This window comes from Gracilinanus agilis, chromosome 4 (genome assembly GCF_016433145.1).
Source record: "Gracilinanus agilis isolate LMUSP501 chromosome 4, AgileGrace, whole genome shotgun sequence".
NCBI classification, from domain to species: Eukaryota; Metazoa; Chordata; class Mammalia; order Didelphimorphia; family Didelphidae; genus Gracilinanus; species Gracilinanus agilis.
The window spans coordinates 165,605,848-165,633,802 of NC_058133.1; the positions used below are offsets into that span (position 1 = coordinate 165,605,848).

The window sequence follows — 27,955 nt, forward strand, 5'->3', positions numbered from 1 at the left end:
ACTGCCAGTTTCACTTTCAGAGAAGGTCTCTTGAGTAAAATGGCAAGAACCTCCAAATGGAAGTCCAAGGATCCAGATGTGAGTCCCAGCTTGTCCATTGTTTAAATTTGTGATCTTTGACTGACAGCAGCCCATCATATTCTCTTCCTCCTTTATACTCTTGGTGTAGCTCATTGTTGACTTAAATAGAGATAATGATGGATATACTCTCTAGGATGCCTATTCAAATGAATATTGAAATGTAGGCTATACATATTCTTCACCTACTTGATCTTTGGATCACCTCTTCATGGATGGACAAGCTGTACTCCTTTGAACTATAACAGATGTCTTCTAGGAAGTTCTGCAGTGTCATGAGCTTCATGAAATCACAATAGTGTCACCCACAAACAGTAGCATCTAGAGAACCTCTTCATTAGTCTGAATTCTGTACTGGATGTTCTTGTTGTATACTAAACTACAACAAGATACCTTGCTTGTGAGGCAGTCTTTGTTCTCCTGAGTTGAATGCTTTTTGTAATCAACAAACAGTAAATGCAATAAAATCCTATACTCTTTACATGTTTCAGTTCTGAGATGGTAAAAATTGGAAAGTTCTTAATTGATTCTAAACTTCCCAGAAGAACAAAAAAAAAATCTCTTCAAAAGTAACACTTTCGGGGGGCAGCTGGGTGGCTCAGTGGATTGAGGGCCAGGCCTAGAAACAGGAGGTCCTAGGTTCAAATCTGGCCTCAGTCACTTCCTAGCTGTGCCACCCTGGGCAAGTCACTTGACCCCCATTGCCTAGCCCTACCCACTCTTCTGCCTTGGAGCCAATACACAGTATCGACTCTAAGCCGGAAGGTAAGGGTTATTAGAATTAAAAAAAAAAAAAATAACACTTTCCTGTTGTTGCAATATGGCAGTGAGATGAATACCACTCTTTTGAAGAACTAAAGGTGAAAATTATGAAGAGGATGATGGAAAGGTGTGAAGAACCTGTTAAGTATAACCATTGAGAAACTGGGGAGCAGGAGTAAAGGTTGTTTCTGGTCCATTGAGCTTTTGAGAGAGCATGGACAAGTGTTCCCCATGCTGGGCAGGTTTGGAGAGGAGGCTCCCAGGAGAAAACACTCAAATTGATGATGTCATAGATCCTTTTGAATTTTTGAGGAACTTTGGAAAGGTAATGTAAGCTCTTTGACCTTCAGTTTCTTCAACTCTAGAATAGAATTTTCACATTTACAGTATTTATGTAAATGTTCTGAGGACTGGATGAAATGAAGGTAGAAGTGCTTTGTAAACTGTAATGGTCTATATCAGTGATGGGCAAACTTTTTAAAGAAGGGACTAAAGGAAAGGAAATGCTCCTCTGTCAGTCTGTTTCTAAGGCAACTCTTGAAGTTTCATTGTATTGTACCCTACTCATTGTATTCGTCAGATTAGGAATGATGTTGTGCCTCCAGATAGAACATTTCAGGGGGCTGCATCTGGCTGGCAGGCTGAAGTTTGCCCATCACTGGTCTATATAAATGAGATGTTCTTATGATTATGATTTATTGGTGTTTTCACCAGACCATCTTATGGTGTCATCACCCTTTCCCTAATTCATATCCTCTAGGTAGAATTGCCACACTACAATTTGATATAATAGAAACTTTATTAAGCACTTATAGAACTCTGTTCCAAATACTGGGGATATTGGGAGAAATTTAAACCCTGATATGATAAGGGATTATATAGACTTATATAAGAAGATAAGACAACTCTAATACACAAGCTTATATTAATATTAAAAGCCCTTCATAACCTGGCTCTATCTTACCCTTTTCAGTTTTCTTATACTTAATTTACAGCAGAGTGATATTCTATCTGTAGACTCTGGAACTTTTGCTCCAGCTATACCTATAATGCTCTCCTCATTTTTTCTTAGTTTCCCCAGCTTTCTTCCAGGTTTAGCTCACAACTCATCTTCTGTAGGAGATCTTTTCTACCCTTTTCCCTTCTTCCCACCTTCCCCCTTCTATGTACAAGGCACTAGGAGATACCAAAGGGGAAAAATGGTTCTTTCCCTCAAGAGGCTTACATATTATTGGATTTGGACTCTCCCATATAGTGGAGATAGGTAAAACCTGAGTAATAGTGTATGACTCCCTCTTCCTCAATTTGACCTCAGTAGATATGAATTCTTGTGGATATTAGAGCCATCTCTACTCATGTCAACTGAATGTGACCTGTGGCCCAACTGGAATAAGAAAATCTTAAAAATCAAGAATGTTACAGCTTTTCCTAACCTCTAATCCTATCCTTCTTATTCTCTATACCAGCCTACCCAGATACTCTATTATGCCATATACTGTGCCCTAATTAAAGATGTCACAATCTTTTTAAAGACAATAAAGAGAAGCTCCATTATTCAATACCACAACAGCCAAACATACATTAGTAGTGTTGGGCTGGCTTAAGTACAATTCACCTACCAGATTTCCGCTATTCTATTTCTTTTCCTTTCTCTTTCCCTTTATGACTAGTTCTCTTTTGCCTAAATATGTGTAAGTATATGTATGTATATCATTAAATTTATACTTATAAACCTATATACATATGTAAAGATGGATATATATCTATTTCTATATAAAGCATGCACACATTCTTGTACTGTTATCCTTATGATTTCTTTCCTTTTCTTTTTCTTCTAGTCCTTTGTACCTTCATGTTTTGTTCTATGGGTTATTATTTCTGCCCATTGTCTTATTTAGTTGTCCTCTTTTTCCCTGGCCTCTAAGAACACAAGTGATAAGACAAAGCTCTTGTCTTTTCCCTTTTCCCACAGAATAGTGATATTTAATCCATACTGATCTTTTCAGCTTTAACATCGTCTCTGACTAAGGTGGGGAGTTGTCTTACAAGGTAGTTTTTTGACTCGGCTTTATTTAGCTCCTCATCCTCTGACTCAGGCCTTAGGCATTTTTGCATCCTGTGATGGTGGCAATTGCATTTTGGGATGGTGGCAATTATATCAGTGATATCACACCACCAGTTCATTAAAGGTTTGGAAAAAAATTGGAGAATGACAAACATTTGCAGAGTGCTGGACATAAGGTAAATCATTTGCTATATCAACTTCATGATATAGGTACTTTTACTATCACCATTTTATAGTTGAAACTGAGATCTAGAGAGATTAATTGACTTTCATAGTTACACAACTAATAAGTGTTGGAGGGAGACTTTAAACTTCTTCTGGACTCTGGTCCAGCCCCTTCCCCCCCCCCCCCCTCTTTAATCTTAAACTTCTTTGTATTGGCTCCTAGGTGGAAGAGTGGTAAGGGTGGGCAATGGGGGTCAAGTGACTTGCCCAGGGTCACACAGCTGGGAAGTGTCTGAGGCAGGATTCGAACCTCCTTTCTCTAGGCCTGACTCTCAATCCACTGAGCTACCCAGCTGCCTCCCTGGTCCAACCCTTTTTCACTTGCTGCTCGCCCTCTGTTGACAAAACTAAGTTGCTAAGGCCAACCAGATTGAGGCCAACAAGCTAGTCTGAAACTTCTGACTTTCCTCACTGCTAAAGAGAATAAGGGCATTAAGCCTGAGTCAGAAACAACTTTCTGTGTCAGATAAACATAGCATTTATTATGACAGTCAGAGGAATCCTGTCTCCCTTTCCTTGCCTCTACCTGAGGTAGAGTGACAGGGACCTATCTCTGCCCCTACCTTTTCCCCTGGATGTGGTAGATTACTCTCTGATGTCCTTATCTCTTGGTTTCAACACATTGAGCTTTCTGAGTGTGGCAGAATAGACATGAATGCTTGTTGTTGTTGTTTCATGAGTTTGTGTTCTATGTCAGTATGTTAGTTGATCAGTCAAAACTCAAGATTTGATGATATCAGCTATGATAAATGATTGATTCTAAGTCAACATAAAAGATGTTTGGGAGAGTGGTGGTGGGCCTTTTGTTTTATCAGATCTGCTGCTTGACTCAGTCCACATTCCTACAATTCCACACATGATGAAAATAAGGCTGTTAAGTTAGGGATAATTTCTCACGGTGTGAGAACAGTGTTTATTTTAATGATCATTGAGAAATCCTATATCTCCCTCATTAACCCCATTTTTGCCCCACTACTTGGTGCCATGATCTTAACCTCTTTGGGCTTGCCTTGAAAGGAAAGGAGTTGGATTGAATGATCTGTAAGGTATCTTCCACTATTAAAATCCTACATCTTGAAGAGGACTTAGAACCAACTCTCTCCCTGACTTAGGTGGTGATATTTATGGATACAGTGGAGGTGGGGAGTAGGGCAGCCCTTAGAACAACACCTCTAGCTCCAAGCCACTTGTTCTCTCACTAGGTTCAAAAGGGAGTCATCCTCACTTCTGTGAGATCTGCTGATAGCTTATATTAATATTATATCATATTAATATGTGGTGGATCTTCTGTCATATCCTTCTGCTGTAGAGCAAGGGGCTATCTGAATGCCTTCTTTATTTTTTCCTTTCTTTTTTCTTTCTTTCTTTAATTAAATTAGAATATTTTCCATGGTTACATGATTCATGTTTTTTTGCTCCTCTCCTTCCTTCCCCCTCCTGGAGCTGATGAGCAATTGCATTGGGTTTTACATGTATCATTATTCAAAACCTATCTCCATATTATTAATATTTGCAATAGAGTGATCATTTAAAGTCAACATCCCCAATCAATATCCCCATCGAACCATGTGATCAAGCAAATGTTTTTCTTCTGTGTTTCTCCTCCCACAGTTCTTTCTCTGGATGTGGATAGCATTTTCTCATAAGTCCCCCAGAATTGTCCTAGGTCATTGCATTGCTGCTAGTACAGAAGTCCTTTACGTTTGATTGTCCCATAATGTATCAGTCTCTGTGTACAATGTTCTTCTGGTTCTGCTCCTTTCGATCTGTATCAATTCCTAGAGGTCATTCCAGTTCACATGGATTTCCTCCAGTTCATTATTCTTTTCAGTACAATAGTATTTCCATCACCATTAGATACAATTAACTGTTCAGCCATTCCCCAATCGATGGATACCCCCTTATTTTCCAGTTTTTTGCCACTACGAAGAGCACCAGCTATAAATATTTTTGTACACATATTTTCCCTATTATCTCTTTTGGGTACAAACCCAGCAGTCTGAATACCTTCTTTAGAAAGTTGTTCTTCATGGTTAGGAGAAAACAAACAACAGAATTTTCTCTGTTGCTCAGGATTAGAAATCCCTTGGGAATTTTGATGAGCCCTTCCAGACTCAGAACTGTGGGTTGGATCTTAAATTCCTTTGTTTCTAGTAATCTTTTTACCTGTACTCCTCCCTCTACCTCTGTTTCAAGCTGGAGTATGCTTGAGGGTGTCCATTCTAGTCAATTTCTCCACCCCACATGCTTATTTTACACATTTTAGAATTTCCCATCTTGGACAATTAGGAAAACCTTTCTGATGTCATTTGTGGTTGAGGAGAAAAGGAGGAAATGACAAGTGAGGACAATGGACTACACTCATTTCTGTCAACTTTAGTTTCTTGGTATCATTTAGTTACTTGTGTGAGCTATGGGATGCCTTTCATTTTGCTTTTTTTCTGGCCTCTCCTCCCCTTCTTCCCTGAGTTTTCCTGGAAAGGATGAGGAGAGGGGTGTTTGGGAAAGACCAAAAAAAGAAGAGATGGAAATTCCTATTTTGTTCCTCTACTCTGTGCACTAGTTTGGGGTGGGGGCGGGTCGAGGCAGATGGAGTCAGCCCTGAAGGGAGAGGCCAAGGGACTGCTGAGCAGATGGAATGGACCCTAATTACCTCCCTCCCTTGAGCTTGCCTGTAATTGTGGTTTAAGGGAACTAGCACGTCCTGGAAATTTGCTAGAGCAGCAGAGATTTGGGGTTTCCGCCTGGGATGGCGTTGAATTTTCCATTTAGAATGACTTGCCCAGTTGTCTTCCTCAGTTGTAGGGTGGGAGTGGTCCCTTGGGGTCCCAGAGGATGGTGATCAAGTTAGAAGTTCAGGCTGCTGGTCTTATTTTTTGATTGCTGTTTCAGAATCTGACTAAAAGTTCTAAACACTATAGAAATCCTCAGAGAGCTAGGAATGTGGTGGAGAGAAGCTCTGAACTGAGACCCAAGAGATCAACACCATTATTTACTATATAATCTTGGGGCAATCATTTAGGACTTAAAATAGTAGGCTATTAATTGATTGTGTGATTGGGGGGGTCAGTCATCTGGCCCTTTCAGGGCCTTAGCTTTCCTCTCTCACTTGAAAGGAATAATCCTTACCCTGTTTACTTCACTAGGGCTCTGCAGAAGAGAAGTATCTGAGAAAGTGCTTTATAAGTGAAACTATTACAGAAATAAATGGCAACTTTTGCCGATAGTGCCAGGCTTTGTTCTTTACAATTATATGCAATCCTTTCTTCAAGCTCAGTGGTCATAATCTTTAGACCTGAACTCTTTAGAACTGAAATGGACTTTAGAGCTCATCTGGTTTAGTCTTCCCACATGACAGATGAGACTGAAGCCTAAAGAGGTTAAGTGAGTTGTTCTGACAACAAATCAAGTACTAGTTCTATGACAGCATACCAGGTTGTTCCATATCACCACAGATGCTTTTTTACATATTTGCATACCATCATCATTACAAAGCTTTTTTTATATAATAGAACCTAAAGTATAGATTTAGAAGACCTGGGTTTAAATTCTGGATTTTGTGTCAGATCATTTGGAAAGATGTGGTTTCAGAATTGAGTGGCTAGATAACAAAAAAAAAAAAAATAGCCATAGGTTAATATCAGCTTGGAAGGAGGTCTCTAATGGAATGCCTTGGGGATATGTGCCTAGCCTGATGTTTTACTTGAATGAAAGCATAGAGACTTCCTTATCAGATATACCCAAGACAAAAAAGCTAGGAGGGCTAAGTAATACACTGAATGACAGAATCTTAAAATACCTTGACAACCTAGAACAGAGGTTAGCAAACTAAGAATGGTTTTTACATTTTAAAACAAAACTTTATTTATAAATGTAACCATTCTTAGCTCCTGGGCATCTTTAGACAGCAGGCAGCAGATCCCCTGTCTCCAGAATGTTGGACTGAATCTAACAGGATGAAATCTAATAGGGATAAATGTAATTTAAAAATTTGTTGTTTTTTAAAACCCTTACTGTATGCCTTAGAATTGATACTAAGTACTGATTCTAAGGCAGAAGAGTGGTAAAGGCTAGGTAGTTGGGGTTAAGTGACTGGCCCAGGGTCACACAGCCAGGAAGTATCTGACACAAGATTTGAATCTAGGACTTCCTGTCTCCAGATATGGCTCTCTATCCACTAAGCCACATCTTTGTCCCTTTATACCTTAAAAAAAAGCCAACAGCAACAATAACAAAAAAACGTACCTTCTGTCTTAATATCAGTTCTAAGACAAAGGAGTGTCAAGGACTAGGCAATGAAATTAAATTACTTACCCAGAGTAACACAGCTATGAGGTGTCTGGGGTTACATTTGAACCTAGAAGCTCCCATCTCCATGCCTGGCCATCTATCCAACTGAGCCCTCTATCTGTCCCTATACTTGTGAAGTTGATTTTTTTCCCCAATTCAGGCCCAAAATTGGGGAGTCATGGCCAAGTTACCATTTATTTTAAAAAGATTTTGGAGTTTTGGTAGATTGCAAACTCAATTTGAGTCAACAGTTTTGACAGTCAAAAAAACAAGTGTGCTATAAGCTTTTATTTAGCCCTTTCTATGTGCCAGGCATTATGCTAAGCACTGTTAGTACCAGGAAAAGCAAAAAACATGATCCCTACCCTGAAGCTCATATTCTAATGAGGGAGACACAACATGCAAAAAACTGTACATAACAAAAGGCCTCAATGTAAATGTAATTTCAGAAGGAAGACACTAGCTATAGGGGACCCTGGGACAGCTAGTGAAAAGGCTAAGAATTTAGAAATGAAGTTTCCTTTGCCAAGAAGGAGAAGGTGGCCAGTGTTTGACATTGGATCGTGGAGGAGAGTGGAATTTAAGAAGACTGGGAAGGTTGAGAGGGTTAAGATTGTGAAGAGCATTTGATTGGGGAAGTAATAGGGAACCACTAGAGTTTATTGAGCTTTTCATCAGCCAATAGTGTGTGTGTACAATCTTGTGCAAGTGGTTGTAGCGTGCTGCATTTCCATTGTGTACAGTATGGTATTCATCTGCAAAATCCTGAGATACAGCAAAAACTCCACGATACAGAAATATATATATAAAACCCGCAGTACAGTGAAGCCTTAGTAAGTGAACTGCAATATAGTGAGGGATGACTGTATTAGTTTCCCTGGTTTTCTACATTCTCTTAATATTTGTCATTTTTTCCTTTTGTCAATTTATTGAATAGTCAAAATTATCCATTTCACATCTCACAATGCTCTCCATTTCTTGTTTACTCATAAATTCCTCTCCTATTCATAAATCTGATGGATAATATATATTCCCTGTTCTTCTAATTTGCTAATGATATCTTCTTTTATGCCTAGCTATTGTATCCATTTTGGATTACCAAATTGTGAATTCTTATCCCAATAACCTGGATCATTTAAACTTTTGCCAAATACAAGGTTACTAATCTTTTACTACTGTTTGTTGTATGTCTGTTCTGTTCTACTGATCAATCTTCTAGTTCTGCTCAATGCACTGCATCAGTTCATGTAAATCTTCCCAAGTTTCTTTAAACCCTCCTCTTCATTTTTTATGGCATGGTGGTATTCCATTATATTTATATACAAAATTTGTTCAGCCACTTAACAATTAATAAGCTCCCCCTTAGTTTCTAGTTCATGAGTATATTTGTATCTATAGGCATTTTTCTTCTGTTTTTTATTTCTTTGGAATATTGCTGGATCGAATAGTATGCACAGTTTAATGTCTTTGGGGATTAGTTCAGAATAGTTATACTAAACCTCAGTTCTACCAGTAGTGCATTAAGTGCTTTTTTTTTTTCATAGTATCTTCATATTTCATATCCAAATCCTTTTTCACCTTTGCCAATATGATCAGGATATGAGGTGGGACCTCGGAGCTGCTTTAATTATTAGCCATTTGGAAGATTTTTAATATGACTATTGATAGTTTGGATTTCTCTTTTAAATTATCTATTCATTTAAAGATTACCACTATAGGAAGGCAAAGCCTGAGACTCCATTGATTCTCTGAAGACATAGAAGACAAAAAGCCTGAGACCCTATTAAGGACAACCCTGATTCATAAAGCAGCTGAAGTCTGTCATGTATCTCAACTTTTCAGCCCGAGGCCTGTAGCCACAAACTTCCCCCTCCCTGATGTATGCAAAATCACTGATGTATGCATTTTCCTTAGGAATCTAAACTAGGCTCTTACATGTTGATTAATTATCTTATAGAAATCACTGGGTAGACTCAGTGAGGTAAATGGATTCATTGTACTACTTTATCAATTATTTACCTTCATTGTGTAAGTGGAAACTTATGCAAAATTCCCAGCTTGTTTTCTCCCCCTATAAGAACAGATGTTAACTTTCAATACATTTGCCTTGATAGCTAACAGCTATCTTGGTACTCCGACCCCCCACTTTGTTCCCTCTTATTTTCTCTCCTTTCCCTTGCCCCTACTTGGGGACCTGCAAATAATTTGGCAAGGAGGACTTGTCACACCACATTTTAAGGAGGACATTGATAGGGCAACCAGGATGGTAAAACAACCTGAATGCATGAAATATGAAGATCAGCTTGAGGCTGGGAATATGCATTCTAGAAAAAGAAGTCTGGGGTGGGATGGTATGGAGGTGGGGTAAACTGACATGACAGTTGTCTTCAAGTATTTGAAAGGTTGCTGTGTAGAAGAGAGATTAGACTTGTTTCCTTTGGCCTTAGAAGACAGATGGGTGGAAGTTAAAGTCACAAAGAGGCAAATTTAGAACTAACATAACATTTTCTCAGCAATTAGAACTATTTAAAAATAGAAGAGGCTGACTGAGGAGGTGATGGGTTTTTCCCCATATTGGAAGCCTTCGAGCTAAGTTCAGATGACCACCTTTTGGATATGTTGTGCAGGGGATTTTTTTCAGTTAAAAAGTTGGACTAGGTGGCAAGGTTTCTTCTAGTTTTGAATTCTGTGCTGAGATTGTTGTGAGACTTAGGGACTGATGTTAAAACGGTTATTAATATTAACTTACTTTTCAATAGTGCTTTAAGGTTTATGAAATAATTTAATAATGATGATAATAGCATTTATAAAACACTCAAAGGTTTACAAAATATTTAACATGTTACCTCATTTGTTCCACACATTTTACATATGAAGAAAACTAAGGATTAGCAAGGTTAATAAGTAACTTGCCCAAGATCATACAAACTAAGTGCCAAGATAGTATTCAAACTTCTCACTCCAGGTCTAGTACTTGTGTACCTAGCTGCCCCTATTCATAACTTCGAATACAATAATTTGATTCTCAAAACAGTATGTCTTATTATTCCCATTGTATAGATAAGAAAACTGAGTGAAGTTCAGAAGTTAATAAATAACTGGCACAGGATCAGAGATGGAATTGAACCTAGTTCTTTTCTGACTTGAATTATACTACCACTTCATAGTTGATTTGCATGGCAAGTATTTAGTCTTGTTTTCAAATAGCAGTGTTTTAAGAAGAATATATTTAAATTTTTGTTGATATTTTTTGCTTTTACATATTTTCTTTTTTCTTCCCTTCCTAGAGAGACATCTCTTAAAATAAAAAATTACAAAGAAGGGAGAAAAAGTTTAGCAAAACAACACATTAAACACATCTGACATATTTAATGCTTCATTCCCATTATCCCTGATATTTATCCAAAAGTGCACTCTCATATATCTTTGTAATTTTGTGGCCAAAAGTGGGCATACTTTTTACATTGTTTCCATAATTTTATTGTTGTTTTTTTTCATTTAGGTCCTTGTATTTATCATATATATTGTATTTTCTTGGTTCTACCCATCTTACTTTGCATTAGCAAGTGTAAGTCTTCACATGCTTTTTTACATTCATTTTCATTCTTTCTTAAGTAACAGTGGTTAACATTCCATTATATTTATGGATCACACTTTTTAAGCTATTACCTGATCATTGACATCTATTTTATTTCCAATTCTTTGTTACTACTGAAAGTGCTACTATAAACGTTCTAATATATGGGAAACTTCTTTTCCTCCCTTTTAAAATAATTGACTTCCTTGGAATATATTCCTGTCAGTGGGAGTTTGGGGTCAGAAGGTATGATCATTTTAGTCACTTTATTAGAATAATGCCACATTACTTTCCAGAATAGTTGGACTAACTTGCACCATCTCTACACTGCATTTTAGTGTACCTGTCTTTCCATAAATCTTTCACTTATTACTCTCTTTTGTTAAGTCAGTTATTTTACTATGTGTAAGATGAAACTTAATACTTGTTTTGATTTACATTTCTCTTGTGAGATGGGGAAATTTTTCATTAGGTTCATAGTTTACAGTTCCTTTGGAAACTATTTGTTCATATTCTTTGATCACTTAAACATTGTGGACATGTTTTTTTGTCACATGTGAGTTAGTTTCTCATATAACTTATATGTCAGATCCTTGCCAGATTTTTTTAAGTTAAATTTTTTTGTTCTGAACTTAAATACCAAAATATTTCCACATATACAGCAGGACACAAAAAGTTGTATAGGAAACTCATGAATCTTCATATTATACTACTTTCTTTTTAAAATAAAATATATAATAAATTCCATACATTACTTTCAAAACCATCCTGCTTTTTGTCTATGCTTCTTTTGTAAGAGATATTTAAAGCTAAGATTTTTTCCCCCCAGTTGACTGCTTCATTTAATTTTGTTTTTGCAAAAGCTTTTCAATTTCATGTAATTCATCATCTATTTTATCTTTTGTAATTTCCTCTATCACTTTTTTGGTTAAGAATTCTCTTCCTGGACACACCCATGAAATGTTTTAAACAGAGTATTTTTAAGTCAGATGGACAAAGCAAAAGAAAAGCAGTGAGGGTAATAGACTTACAGCTGGAAAGAGGCCCTTAGGATTATCTTCTCTAAACTGGATTATTTTGTACATGAGAAAATGGGGGGGGGGAAGAGGGGGAAGGCAAAGAAGGGAAGTGACATCCATGAAGCGAAACAGGTATTAGTTGCATAATAACTAAATTCATATGTAGGCCCTGAGACTCCACATCCAGTGCTCTTTCCATTATACCATACTCTTTTCAAGGTCTACTGCCTCTAAGGTCTCTTGGCCACTTCATAACCAGAGATATTCCCATATAGAGAAAGCAGTGGCTATTTTATTTTCTAGTACACATTCATCAGAGGCATCTGAACCAAGCTATACTTAACATTTCTTTAGTTTGTTGACCCTTCTCCTCCCATTTCCACTCTTCCTGCCCTCCATTTTCCCCTTTCCCCTTGCAGGCACATATTTATCTTAGTCATTTTGGATTGCTTTAGAGAGGTTCTTTGTTTACATTCCAAGACTCTGGAGCATAGTGGAATGGGAATAAAATCCTGGACTTGGAGTCAGGAATGCCTGGGTTCAGGTTCTTACTTTAACACTAGCTGTATAACAGTGTGCAGGTCACAACATCTAAATAGAATGGAGACAATAAGTTTAGTGCCTAATGTAAGGCCATGAATTTCAAATGAAATAGTGTATTTATTTTTACTCTTAAATTTTTAATTAATTAATTAGGAATATTTTTTTCATGGTTACATGATTCATGTTCTTTCCTTCCCTTCTTCCCTCTCCCCTCCCATAGCCAACGGGCAATTCCACTGGGTTTTACATATATCATTGATCAAGACCTATTTCCATATTATTACTATTTGTATGTACTAGGGTGATTGTTGAGAGTCTACATCCCAGATTATATCCCTATTGAACCAGGTGATCAAGCAAATGTTTTTCTTCTGCATTTCTACTCCCACAGTTCTTTCACTGGATGTGGATAGCATTCTCTCTCATAAGTCCCCCATAGTCCTGGATCATTGCGAGATAGTGTTTTTAAACCTTTTTGCAAACCTTAAAACTGATTAAATATCAGCTGTTATTATTAGCAGTGATCTAATTAATCATTTGTTCTTATCATTCAGTGGAGTTGAGAAAAGCATTATCTCAGGGCTCTAAATTGGATTCTTTAATGTTAAAACTGATGGGAGAGCAAGAGAAGTTGGGACCCTAAGGAAATCAAAGTTTTCTCTCGCTAACTCTTAGCTAGTCACATGTCTTCATGACCTCGATGTCAAGAGCTCCAGAGAGCTTTAGCATTTTGAAGAATCAAAGCAGCCTGGACAGTGTGATGTAGTAGGGGAAAAAACTGACTCTGAAGCCAGAAAACCTAGATTAAAATCTGGATTTAACACTTAGCTGTGACCTCAGGCAAATCAATTAACCTCCCTGGGCCTCAGTTTCCTCATCTGTAAAATGAGAAAGTTCAAATAGATGGTCTCTGAAATCCCTTTTAGCTCTAGATCTGTAGTGCTGTGTGATCTTTGGGAAATACACAGTATTATTAAAGATAAGGGGAAAGGGGAAAACTTCAGAACCTTTCAATGCTATGATTTGAGGATATAGATTCACAGATTATCTAAAAACTGTGGGATATGCCCTTCAAAATGGAGATGCCCCCAGGTGTTGGATATGTATACACTGCATAGTTACTTTTCTATGTGTGTTCCTCTCTTCCAATAAAATGTAATCTCCTTTAGGGCAAAGACTGTTTGCTTTCTGGTCTTTGTATCTCCAACTTCTAGCAGTACTTGGCACATAATGATAACTAATAAATGTTTACTGAATGAATGTATACACACACACAAAATAACAAAGACAAATGCTAGAACTAGAAGGAGCCTTAGAGTCCAACCCTTGCATTTTTTAGGTGAGAAAATTGAGTCTCATATGTGAAGTAATTTAGCTCTATAGGCTGAATATATAAATGCTAGGGAAATACAAAGGAAAGGAGTCATTACATTTGAGTTAATTTAGGAGGGCTCTCTAAAAGAAAGGAGTTTTAAACCTAGTTTGTTTTTTCCCCCCTCCCAATTAATTAATTAAACATATCGACCCTTATCATCGTCTTGGAGTCAATAGTATGTATTGGTTCTAAGGCAGAAGAGTGGTAAGGGCTGGGCAATGGGGTTTAAGTGACCTGCCCAGGGTCACACAGCTAGGAAGTGTCTGAGGCCACATTTGAACCCAGGACCTCCAATCTCTAGGCTTGGCTCTCAATCTATTAAACTACCCAGCTGCCCCCTAAACCAAGTTTTGACAAATGAAGGAAACATGGTTTTGGGGGAGAACATTCCTAGCAGGAAAAAGGACCCGTTCTATTGCTTCTTCCTTCCCTTCAGCAATAACATTCTATAGGCATTTGCTCAGAATTTGGAAGGGACAGGATACTAGGATTTGGAGATCTCTGGGGTTTTTTTTCTTCGTGAACTGGGAAAGGAAAACCAGAGTGCTGCAACCTCTATCTAAATCTAAATGCTAGAGTTTTCTAGATAGTAAAAAAGAGGCAATTGTGGATTCTTTGCAACATCTTTTGTTTTTTTAGAATTATTTTATAATTATCTAAGACATGCTTTTTTTCTGCCATGCAGTGTCTTCTGGAATATCTGCTGTCAGTATTTGCTGATGTGAATGAAGAAAATGGGAATTCATTTAAACACAGTTTCAGCAAAGAAAATGAAAAAAACCATCTTACCTCTCCCCTACCACATCCCCCATTAAATACACATACACAAATATACAGTGTATAAGATTATTTGTTATTCTGGATTATCTGTACCATGGCTTTTGGATATAGTAGTTATAATACTTCATTACTTAAAAGTAAAACTGTAATTTCATCCATGTTTGTGTACTCCCCTAGATTAGTGACGGGCAAACTTTTTAAAGAGGAGGCCAAAGGAAAGGAAATGTTCATCTGTCAGTCTGTTTCTAAGGCAACTCTTTCAAAGTTTCATTGTATTGTATCCTACTCATTGTATTCGTCAGATTAGGAATAATGTGTGGCTGGATAGAACATTTCAGGGGGCCACATCTGGCCCACAGGCCATAGTTTGCCCTAGATCATAAGAGTTTGCAAGCACTATTCCTCAGGAGCTGGTTTTCATTAATTGTTGTTAACTGTAAAAAACTCATCTGATGCCCACTTTCTGTTTATGAACTTTACGACTATATCTAGTGTAAATAAGGACAAGCAATGCAAGGTGCAAGGAACGCTAAAGAGACTTTTGTTTATGAAAAATAAACTATTTAAATATATATGGGGGAAAAGAATTTCTAATTCTAAGGGATTCTAACTCCACCCAAATAAACTCCCAGGTGCCGCAAGGAACAGCTTCTCCTGTGGTTCACAGGCTATGCTAATCCTCCCTGTAATAACTAACCAGAGTTATACTATTCTAAATAAACCTAACTTCTATAACTCTTAACTTCACCTTTAAGTTATAAAGATAACCCAGACTAGCTGGTTGAGTCTCCACAATAATCAGGTTAGGACTCTGAGCCTTAACAGATTCAGAGTCCAAACCAAAGACCAGGTTTTGTTTGGTCTTTTCACAGTTTAAGCAATCTTTAGAGAATAACAGATAAATGAATAGTGTTTCCCAAGTTGGAAAAGAAAACACTCCCCTCCTTCAAGTCTTTCCCTCAGACGGAGTTAGAGACAAAGATGTTACCTTCTCCAGCCCTGAGAGAGAAAGAAGCCTCGTGTGGCTCTGTCCACTGCCAGAAGTCACTCCCAGAATGCCACACCCAGAGCATGTAATTGTCATAGAAATAATGTTATAACTGCTACCACTTGAAATTAACACTCTCTCTCAGCTCTATTTGAAACTCCAATTTTTTCTCAAGCCAGCTTCTCTACTTCTTATCTTTAAACTAATAAAATAATAACTTATTTTCTAATATCATCCTTATAGTTACCCCCCTTCAAGCATATGGAGAGATAAAAGATCTCTCCTGTATGCTCGCTATCCTATGTAATTCTAAAACAATATCTAATATTATTATTATATTTCCTTAAAAATAGTCTTAATCTTATGCTTATCTTATCCTTATTATATTTCCTTAAAAATAGTCTTAATCTTATGCTTATCTTATCTTATTGCTATACTTAGCTATGCTAACCTGTACTAGGGATATAAATTAAAGAAATGAAAATTTCAGTGAAAACAAATAATCAGTGAAAATATAGTTGCACAAATGCAAGTGCAAAACATACAATTACAGAAATGCAAAATGCAAACTTTTGATGCAAACTGCCACCAGTTGAAATTAACACTCTCAGCTCTGCTGGACACTCCAATTCTTTCTCAATCCAGCTTCTCTACTTTTTATCTATACATTAATAAAACAATACTTATTTTCTAATATCATCCTTATACTAGGCTAGTGCTAGTGTCTTAACTTAAAACCTCTTCAGTTTTGGAAGACCTGCCTGAGCTTTGTGATCTACTCACCTAGCATTAGATAATCTAGACTAAAATCTTGTTAAAGTAAGTTATTAAAGTAGCGCTTTAGAAGTGTATTAACAAAAATAATATAAAATAACAATTCCTTGAACCAACAAGGAGGTCCTGCTTAAGGAAACTCAATATAAAAAAAATTATTATCTTACATATAGGAAACATTTAAATTTTTGTCAAATTGAAATACAAATTCTATTGATAAAAAAACATGTTATTAGGGAAGGATTTTTTATTGAAAGGAAATTCTTCATTTTATAAGATTTACTACAGTGTTCCTGTAGTGGTTCTGACAAGATTTTTAGGGTAGTATTCAATTTACCTATTTTTAAGGAATACTTCATGTAAAACATGTATATAACACAACTGTAGAGCTTTTGAAAAATCTAATATCTATAGCACTCATTCTCTCCAACTTATATTCATGAGTTGGGTACTCCAGAGGGTAGATAATAATAAGGTAATGGTGTTCAGTGATTCTAAAATCCCAAAACACTAGCTCACGAGCCCCCATTGGTGCATTTACCTTTAATATTCAGCCAGTGGATAGAATTATTTCAAAGCAAAGATATTTTTACTAGGAGAGCAATTTAAGAATAGGAGCTACAGAATATTTCCCTCATATACCTGAGGCACAATCTGCCACAAATTATTCATGGTAAGTGAGACACAAATGTTGGGAATACTTGTGGCCTGGTTAAAACTGGTTAAAACTCATACCTCTGGCACTGTGGGGCCTGGATAACCTTTCTCGTGACGTATTCGCTCTATCCCTTCCTGTGTGTAGCATCTTTTCTGAAAATTTTACTCAACTAGGTTTATTGGATCTGTTCTCTATAGCTTTACACTCAACTTCTAGATGTTTTCCGAAGTTGGTTCTTCTCTCTTCTGCCAGGGGATGTGCTCATTGGGGGTGCTATTATTCTTTCAGCCTGCTCCCTGATGAGTATACTGTCTTCTCCTGGGCAAATAGCTTCTCTTTAAGGTCTTAGTTCATTGAGTTGAGAAATAAGTGAGCAGAGAAATCCTTTTCCCTTTCCCTTCTCTGATACCTTCTGGTTGGAAGAGAGGGACATGGGTAAAAGCAAAGATCAATTTCTCTAGATTTGGGTTTTCCACAGATAACTTTACCTTAGACTGCCAAGAGTCATATCATATTTCTTGAAGCCATTCAATTTCTTGACTGTCTCACTTAACTGACAATCTTGTTTTTTAAGGTAGGTGACCAATTTGACCAGGCTGTGGTCAGCTGGCTTTCAAATTCCATCAAAGCTAGTTAAAATTTTAGAAAGGGGTAGCATATTAACAAACAACCATTTGTGTCTGTTAGTTACCCCTTCTATGATTTCATCAGCTGGGCTCTGTGTAGGGTAAGAAATCAGTTAACCAAATATCTTCCCTCCTACCACTATACTTCATTTGGAGATACTTTCAGGTAGGTATAGCTGGGTTTATTCTCCTTGTTTTACAGATGGGGAACTGAGGCTCATTGAGGTTGCCTGATGACTGTTATTCAATGAATGTGTTGGAACAGAGAAGAAAATACAGATATCTCCAAAACTTTTCTCACTAGACTCCACTACTCTAGGAAAAGTGTTTAACAAAAAATCTATCATCATGTGATGGTATCTAGACCTTTTCTTTTCCCTTTTTCTAAAATGGAAGGCATAAGAAATTTAGATAAACTCGATTCTAGTGTATGGATTTTCATTTTAGTAAACAATAAATACCAACCATAATATAATTGAATTTCTGAGCCGTGGAAGGAATCTCAGGATCCATTTTGTCCAACTTGGGCTTGAAACAAATAATCATCTGGTCTCTACTTGAGAAACATCAACAAGGAGGAAGTCATTTCTCCCAAATCAGTCTCTTCTGTTTACAGAAAGCTCTAATTGTGAGATTTTTCTTGATACCAAGCCATGTGCAAGCTACTGTGCCTAGGCACTGACAAATTAAAATTAAAAAGAAAACCAAAACAACCAGACAATATTATGAATACCCTCAACAAGTTTATAATCTGATAGCGGGTATGTGACATGTATACTTTTATATTTATATCTTTTACATTTTCCCATTCCTCATAAGTATGACATAAAGTATATGATATGAGTAAAAGACAGATCCAAAGTGCTTTAGAAAAATGGGAGGTAGAAGAACTTAATTGCCAGTTTGGAAAATCAAAGAAAAGAATTTAAAAAGAAAAGAATATTTTGGCTGGAATTTAATGAAAAAAAGGAATTTCAACAGATGAAGATAGAGGAGTGCATTCCAAGCATAAGAGATAGCCTTTCAGTATAAAGAATTAGGAGAGTGCAGGATAAGATTTAGGAATAATTAGTAGTCCAGTTTTGAAGGAAAACTCATTGGAGTATTTATCTGTGGTACTCCCTTCTGCTTCCTAAATAAAGCCTTCTTCCTTTCTCTGGCCCATTTCAGTCTTCCTCTCCTTTCCCTCCACCATTCCCCTATAGCAGTGGTTCCCAAACTTTTTTGACCTACTGCCCCCTTTCCAGAAAAAATATTACTTAGTGCCCCCTGTCACATACTATCACCACCCCCTTACAGTTATTCACTGCCGCTAAATGCACCTGTGACCATCACTGCACCCGCTGGATCACTGCAGCACCCACCAGGGGGCAGTGGCGCCCACTTTGGGAATCACTGCCCTATAGGTTCTTCACTTTTTAAGATCACAGAAGTCACCTTTCCCTCAGTGCTAGCTAGGCCTTGATTTGTCCTCAAGGAATCACTCTTCTATCCCCCTGCTCCCCCATCCCCTTTTTTGTGCCCTCCCATGTTATAATGTAGTTGAATAGAAGAAGCATTCACTTGTAGGCTGGGTGTTGCCAGATTTCATCTGCACTGTTACCTTTACCAAATTTCTGCTTTCACTTCTATCTCCTTGTATACTTTTAGAAAGAAGTCTCTTCCTGGTCTCTCTTTTGATAACTCTGTTGCTGTTATTGTCTTCTTCACCTGTCATCTTCATTCCTCTTTCATTTCTTTTATTTGGGGCATTAGAGAGGGCAAATCTTCTCAGTCTTGGTTTTCTTTTTAAAAATGTTTCTTCCTTATCATTGAATGTCCATCTTTTATCATCCTGTATTGTTAAGCTCAGATTCACAGGATAGGTTCCCAGGCTGCAGCCTCAGCTTCATCATTCTTCAAAACACATTATTCCATTCCCTCTTGCTTTTTATAGTGGTGCAGAATAGTCTTAGGAATGTCCTTTCTTATATATTTGAAAGTCTTTCTCCCAATGGCTTTCAGACCTTGCTGTTTCTAAATTGAATTATTAAATTTAGCCACTATATGTCTTGGAGTTTTCAGCCTTGGGTTTTTGTTTTCTGGAGTCTTTTTATTGGAATTTCAATTTCTATATTAAAAAGTTCTGGGTAGATTTCTTCTATTACTTCCTTCATGATGATGTTGAGGTATTTCGTTCTGTCATGTTCTTCAGGGAGATCTATGATCTTAGGTTGTCTCTAGTGTTGTGAGGAAGATTATTTAGTATTAAATCTTTTACACTAGATATCCAGTGTTTGAGATCAGATTGGTTTTTTTTACAGTCAGCATATTTTCTTTTAATGTTTTTTGATTCTCTTCTTCTAGTTTGTCCTTCAATCTGTTTTCTCTTTTGTTTCTTTGGTGAGACTAGACACTGCAGATTCAGGTTTTTCTATTCTCTTCATTATTTTTGCTATACATGGCCTAACATATGCACTCAATTCTCGTTTCTCTTTTTAACTATTTAGGAATAATGTGTTCCATGTTTTCTTCTGGTTCTTCAAGTGCTGGATCATTTTTATTTATTTTCCAATATTCTTAGCTTCCTAAATTCAATAATAATATCTGAAAGTCATATTTCTTTTCTGTTATTACTGCTTTTCCTATTGACTTTTTATGTTCAAGGTCTTTTGAGTTTTCTTTTTCCTAAAATCTTTGGTACTTAAAAGACCATTTTCCCTATCATTCACTTCCTGACTTCCTCCCCTCTTATTGTAGTTTTGGAGGGGGAGGTGGTTGAGGTTACTGTATTTTAAAGTGTCTCAGCCTCCTCCTACCCACTGAGTATGTCACATTTTACCAGTCTAGGTCATTATCCTGAATGATTTTGGTGGTCAGACCTGGCTCTAGCTAGATGCTGTGCTCTTTACCTCAAGCTTGCTGGAATGCTGCATGTTCCCCAACCTCCGTAGTGTACTGTTTTAGTGACCTGCCCCACCTGCTCAGTTCTTTCACCCAGGACTGGCAGTTTGGGACCTATTTCCCTCAGCATTGGCAGTTTAGAGCTTTGTGGTGCTGGTGCTTCCAGGTTGCAGCTTCTGGCTCACTTTTGCTGTGATCAAACTGACTTTCAGAGGCTTGAAAAAGTCCTGCAGCCAGAGAGCTGTTATTTCCCCAATACTGGAAAGAGGGAGGGGGGAACAAGGTGTTGGGGTGGTTTTTGATGTTAACCTGTGTGATGTCCATGGGTCTGCTAAGTAGGGCATGCCAGTAACATGAGTGGCAGGGAAAGGGTGTTGAGTGAACTCAGAGTCAATGAATATCAGTTTTTTAGTTTTTTACCTTTTGAGTTCTGGGTGTCCTAAACCATGCAAACAACTGAAGTTGCTTTATCTCTTTACCACATGATTTGTTTTGGAGAGGTTGGAGAAGTAATAGGGATTGGTGAAAATGTCTTCTGCCATCTTGTTGTTCATGTGATGGTCCCCTTCACCCTTGAAAAAACTCTCTTTAGATTCTGTTATTCCCTAAAGCAATGGCATATATATTTCTCCTCCCTTTATCTTCTCATATCTCACCCAAAAGACCATCCATAATCATCACCTTCACTTCTTTTCTTAGATTTTTTTAAAACCCATTTTTATTTGGTTTCCAACCTTATCCAGTTATCCCTTCAGTGCCAAATTTAATGACCTTTTTTTCCTCAATCCTCATCATTCTTGACCCTTCTTCAATATTTGATAATGTTGACCACCCTCTCCTCCTGAGTACTTTCTCTTCTTAAAATTTTCATGACACTACTTCTCGTCCTACCTTTCTGGCCCTTCCTCTTTATGGATCATCATCTCTATCAAGCCATTTAACTGCGTATTCTCCAAAATTGTTTTCGGATTTCTTCTTTACTCTCTTTTGGTGACCATATCAGTTAATGTGATTTCATCAATCATTTGTCCTATCTCTGCCATTTAGCCCTATTCTCGATCCTATAACACAAAAATTCTATAGGATCTTCCAAACAGTTTTCTTTTGGAATACCAAACTCATTGTATCCTATAACTATCAAGGGCACTACCATCTTTCCAGTTACTCTCATTCAAAATAATAAAAAAATATATATTCTTGGTTCTTTACTGTCACATATCCAGAGAGTTATCAAATTCCATAAGTTCTTTCAGTATAACATTCCTTGTATCCACCTCCTTCTCTACTCATTTAATCACCATCTTATTTCAGGCCCTCTTCACCTCTAGCCTATACTATTACAATAGCTTTCTAATTAGTCTGTCTACCTCTAAATTCTTCATATGTTTTTTTTTTAATGGCATGGTAGTATTCCATTGTTTTCTTGTGCAAAAATTTGTTTATTCATTTCACAGTTGACAAGCACCTATTTGATTTCTTTGCTACCATAAAAAGTGCTATTATGACTTTTTATACACACATACCCCATATATATTGGACCTTAAAAAAAATTTTTTTTTAATGCTTACTTTTTGACTTAGTAACGACTTTATGGACAGAAGGACAAGGGCTAGGCAAATAGGTTTAAGTGACTAGCTTGGGGTCCTAGGTCAGGCTTGAAACCAGGTCTTCCTGACTCCAGGCAGGCCTTGTGCACTATCCCCTGTGCCACTTAGCTGCCTTATGGGACCTTTCTAACATTTACAATTTATAGGACCGTGGACAAGTTTCTTAGTCTTAATTTTTTTCATTTGTAAAATGGAGATAGTAGTTGAAGCATCTACCACAATGACAGTGAGAATCAAATGAGAGAATGCATGTAAAGCTACTGCCAATACACGTGTCGTCCACCACCACAGGGTAAATGGAAGTTAGGCTTTAGAGCCAGGAATATTTGGGTTCAAGTACTATGGTCTGACTAAGAACTGTGAGCCCTGTGTAAGTTACTTACTCTCTCAATGCTCTGAGCAACTCTCTAAGAGGAGAAATTGCAACCAAGTTGCAGACCTACATTGATGGAGATAGCCAAAAGCTGCAGCTCTTAGGTTACTCTTTATTCTATTTTGAAGTGGGCAAGATAGCGTTGTCCAACTGGATAGGGATTGGCCTAGGAGTCATTACATTTTTCTGTTTCTGACTGCCAAATACCGAGTCTTACTTTCTTGGCCTATAAAAAGAATATAATGGGATTTCTGCTCTACTTGCCTCATGTAGTGATTGTAAGAAAAGAAGAGAGTAAGTGTAACTGCACTTTAAAAAAATGAATTAGGGGCAGCTGGGTAGCTCAGTGGAGTGAGAGTCAGGCCTAGAGACAGGAGGTCCTAGGTTCAAACCCGGCCTCAGCCACTTCCCAGCTGTGTGACCCTGGGCAGGTCACTTGACCCCCATTGCCCACCCTTACCACTCTTCCACCTATGAGACAATACACTGAAGTACAAGGGTTTAAAAAAAAAATGAATTAGTTGGCTTTGTAGGGATAGGGTACACTACTGGAAACTTATTTGCTTTCAGAATGGTAGAGGTATTTACATTTCTAACTGCTTTATCTTTTCTATATTAATTTTTAAAAGAGTTAGGTCAGAAAGGGAACTTGGCTTCTTGAGCTTTTTAATTAATGGAACCCAGCTGGGTGGTATCAGCTAGCTATCTCATATGGTCCCTTGGTAGCACTTTTCCAGCTGGCCAGAGTTACTCTTAATCATTTCTTGCAGAAGGCTCATGGAGAAGGGAATGGGCATCTCTATAACAGAACTGGAAAATTCCCAGGATACCAGTTTCCAGAGGTGCCTAATACTACTATTGCTTCCATAATATCTTAAAAAGTCTGAGCCAATCTGTATGAAAAGATGCCCCAATCACTTATGAAATAAATGGTAATTAAAGCAACACTGAGATTCCATAGCATATTTATCAGATTGGTAAAGATGACAAAAAAGGAAAATGTAGTTTTTGGAAGAAACTTTTATCAGTGGACTGTTTGGTGTTGCTGTCATTTGGTCCAGACCATTCTGGAAAGCAATTTAGAACAATGCCCCTCAAATCATTAAACTGTGTATACCGTAACTTAGTGTTGTACAAGTAGTACCATGACTAGATATTTATCCCAAAGAGATCAAAGACAGAGGGAAAGATCTCTTAAAACATATTTATAGCAGCACTCAGGGCAAGGAACTGAAAACAGAGCATGATGTCCACCAATTGAGGAATGGCTGAATATGACATAAGAATGCAATCTAATATTATTGCACTATAAGAAATAATGAAAGGGACAGATTCAGAGAAACCTGAATAAGACTTGTATGATGAAAAGTGAAGTGAGCATTACCAGAACAACAAGTTTTACAGTAGCTACAACAATGTAAAAGAAAATGACACTGAAAAACTTGAACTCTCTTACCAGTGAAGCAGTTAGTCCCAACTCCAGTACAATGTGCTGAAGTATGCTGCTCTCCACTTATTGGGCAAGAGATGGTGAACTGGAATTGTAGAATTAGAAATGCATTTCCAATCAGGATCAATGTGGGAACTTATTATACTTGATTATATGTATCTGTTACATGGAAGGACAGATGGAAGTTTTGATTGTTTTTGTTTTTGAGAGGGAGTGTATTAATAGTGATATAAGAAAAAGAAAAAAATTAAATCAATGAAACATTAAAATTTATAAGAGAGGACAGAAGTTCAAAGGGTTCATAGACTTGCTACTAATGTTAAATTAAATATACCTTTTTTAAAAACCAAGCTGTACATAATAGAGATGGTATTCATGATTTCTTATATAAACTCTCTTGTTTATTTTTTTACGTAGAAATGTTTTTTATTTGTTAAGTTCATCTACATTTTCCTCTTAAATATGTGTTAAGCCACTGGCCACTGAGTAATTGATTCTCTTATTGCTCCTTTGGGTTTATATGCCAGAGCAGAGACTAATCCTATCATCCCATTTGTCTATCTCTTGTTTTTGTTGTTTTTGCATTTATACTGTCTTCTTTAAATCTTGTTCATTTTCATTCTCTCTCTCTGTCTCTCTCTCTCTGTCTCTCTCTCTCTGTCTCTTTCTCTCTCTCTCTCTCTCTCTCTCTCCTCACTCACCCACCAATATTGATGCCTCCTGGGCGCTATGATATTTTGTTTCTTGGTATCCTTTGATCTTTTGTCTCTTAGACCAGCCAGTAAAAACCAGTTTCAATTGTCTAGGTAAGAGAGATGCTAGGAAGCTTGTGAATAAGCAGCCTTTTTAAGGGGCGAGAGCAATAGGGGACTCACTAACTCACATTCCCTTGTTTTTATAGCTCAGGGGTCAGCTAAAGTAGGGATCTTTGTCAGTCCTGGGCACCCTTAAACTATGATCACAATCACCATGCTCAGGAGTGCATGGATTTTATGGGTTCTAGGTCCTTCAGTCAAGGAGCCCTAGTACAATCTGGAACAGTTGAGCTTGTACATCTTACCATGAAACATTTCACAGAAGCTGAAGTCATTCCTCTTTCCTGCCTCCTTCAGTAGAAAAAAATGCATAGTTTTCAAATTATCCCACAGACCACCAGCAAATGTCCACTTGCTTTCTGGAAGTTTCCTCTTTTAGACAGGTAGAGTTTGCAGGGGAAAAAAGAAAGGTAAAATGGGAAAGTTGTCTCTTCCAGTGGATGCCATCCCCTGTCCTCTGCATGATCTTCTCTTTTTGATCTAGCACCATAATTACCTACATTTTGGTTTTCCCTTCCCTTTGCAAACCATTCCATAAAACTAATGAGCTATTTGTTTTTTCGCTTTCTCCCACACTCATTCTCTCTGCTGTTTCATTCTGTTCCATCAACCCTATTGAAGTCTGGTAAGACTCAACATAGTGTGTGAGCATCCATCTCTTTCTCCTTTTTGTCTTTTACTTTCTCCAAATGCTGGGAGGGACTGTGACTGTTTTTAACTTCTGTTAACTTAGAAACATCATGCAAGTTCCATTATCCTAGTATAACTGCCACTGATATTGATGTGGCTGCTTTATACCCCTGGATTGAGCAGGATTTGGGGTGGGATGATCAATCTGTCTTACCTCCTCTGGGTAGGCATCCCCTTAGGTACTCTCAAGTTGGGTCTCCTCAGCTTATCTCTCTTTTTCTCTTGTTCTCCTTCCCTTTTCCTCTCTTTCCGTCTCCCTATCTCCCTCTTCCCTCCCCGCCTTTTCCTCTTCCCTTTCTCCAGGTTAAGTAGCTTGTCTTCCCTGAGTGATTCGGCCCCTGAACAAAAGACCTCTGATCACCACGGCCAGCCTTCTGATTCCTGTGAGACCACAGGTAACTAACTACCCTGGAGCACAATACAAATGCATCCAGTTATATAAATATATACCTATGTGCATTTATACATATGAGTCCTCACCTCAAAATGTAGACCCACAAATATCCGAAGCTCATATATCACAATATTCACATCTATATAGAAGTGTGTCAATGAGTTGGGTTCTCTGTTAGATTTTTAATAGTAGGGATGTTTGTGTGTTTAAGAAAAATAAAACTATTTTCACTCATTTAGAGCTCAGGGACTTCATCAGAAAATGACAGACTAGATGATTAATGAAGTCCCTTTCCAGCTATAAAGACTATTAAATCTTCCTTCTCTTTGCTGGATCTGGCTTTATTCTGGTGGTGCTGGTAGGGGAGGTCAGAGTAAGAGTTAGCTAAGTAAGGAACTGTTGACTCTAAATTTCAGCTCATCTTCGGTGACTTGAGTCAACTTGGGCAGAAAGGAAATGAAGAGCATCATTCAGCTGGTACAATGAAACTCTTATCAAATCTTGCAATCTAGAAGAACTTCATAACTGAGAGTTATCAAGCTCTGTTGCTCAGCCAGAGAGGGCTGCCTAGTGTGCCTCCACCAGTAACCTAACATTCCCCGTTTATAATTTGGTTAATTTCATATAGATAGGCAGAAGACACACAGTTTGAGTGCTACTATAGATAAGAATAACTTTTTATGTTGCATATAGGGAAGTGGTAAGTACTTTTGTGGGTCATTTGTCTAGGGTTACTATAATTAAAGCATGTTTGGGCAGGGTGGGCCTAAGGGGAGTTACCATCTCTCTAATTAAGTTTTTAAAAGTTTTCTGGAAGAGGACAGTCCCCTGGAGCTTTCTCTTGGGCTGAACTTGGCTCCTTTGCACTAACTATCTTAAGCTCTTACCCCCTGCTTCTCAATCCTGGATAATAATGACTGGAGCCCCTGATCTTGTCACTGTCTTCCTCTTTTTCCTCTTCCCAGGTCTCGTCCAACGGTGTGTCATCATCCAGAAGGATCAGCATGGCTTTGGCTTCACAGTCAGTGGTGATCGAATTGTCCTGGTGCAGTCAGTTCGGCCTGGTGATTGTCCCATCCTCCCTCCCTAGAGGATTAAAAAAAAATAATGATAATAATAGTAATAGAACCTTGTATATATGTATCTTATTCTTTTCAAAGTGCTTCTTTACAACATACCGAGGGAAGGTAGGGAGAAGGGAGGCAGGCTGCCAAGATGCTATGAGTGACTTTGGCTTGTTTCCCAGTATGGGACCAACTCTATAGAAAAGATTGGGAAAACACCCTATAATCGCAACCCATTAGTCAGAATGTCCTAGGGTTCAGCTTAGTACTGATTTATCTCTACTGGAAAATTGTAGGAAGAAAAGAATGACCCCTGAAACATTGGGCAGATACTTAATTGAACCAGAAGATATTATTGAGAGAAAGAAAAGATGGAATCAAAAGGCAAAAACCTTTATTTGAACCCATGAACACATGTTGCTAAATTGAATATTAAGGGGGGAAAAATCAGCTACGTTGACTATCTTGGTGGTAGTGAGACTTAGATATAATCTGAGTTAAAAAGACTAGTACAGAGGAATATACAGAGAGTATAATTAGGAACACAGGAAAAGATCTTAAGATTAATTCTGGGCTTCTTAATACTTGCACAATGATAACTCATAGGCAGTTTTGGGGAAAATGCTACAAAAATAAGGTATACAGGCAAAGGAGCAAATAGAACATTTCTGGAAGCTCTTCTTTGGATAGGTTGCAGTAGACAAAGATATCTTAAGATATCTTCCCCTAAAAATTTTAGGAGAGCTTCCTGGAAGGAATGGGATTTCAGAACAGTGAAAGAGAAGGGAAATAGCTTAATGTACTAGCATGTGGGGAAGGTCAGACACAAGTAGTAGGTTACATTTAGCAAATTAATCAAGTAGAAATGCCTATTTTTTTTTGTTGTTTTTTTAAACCCTTACCTTCTGTCTTGGAGTCA

General features: G+C 37.6%; 1 protein-coding gene across 1 annotated transcript in view; it reads left to right on the forward strand.

Annotated features, from left to right (window-relative positions):
- ARHGEF11 (Rho guanine nucleotide exchange factor 11) overlaps positions 1 to 27,955 on the forward strand; it is a 157,958-nt gene that overhangs the window by 60,870 nt on the left and 69,133 nt on the right. Inside the window, exons 3-4 of the mRNA XM_044674084.1 lie at positions 25,882 to 25,973; positions 26,938 to 27,036. Of these exons, the coding sequence (XP_044530019.1) occupies positions 25,882 to 25,973; positions 26,938 to 27,036 (191 nt within the window). The remainder of the gene's footprint in view (positions 1 to 25,881; positions 25,974 to 26,937; positions 27,037 to 27,955) is intronic.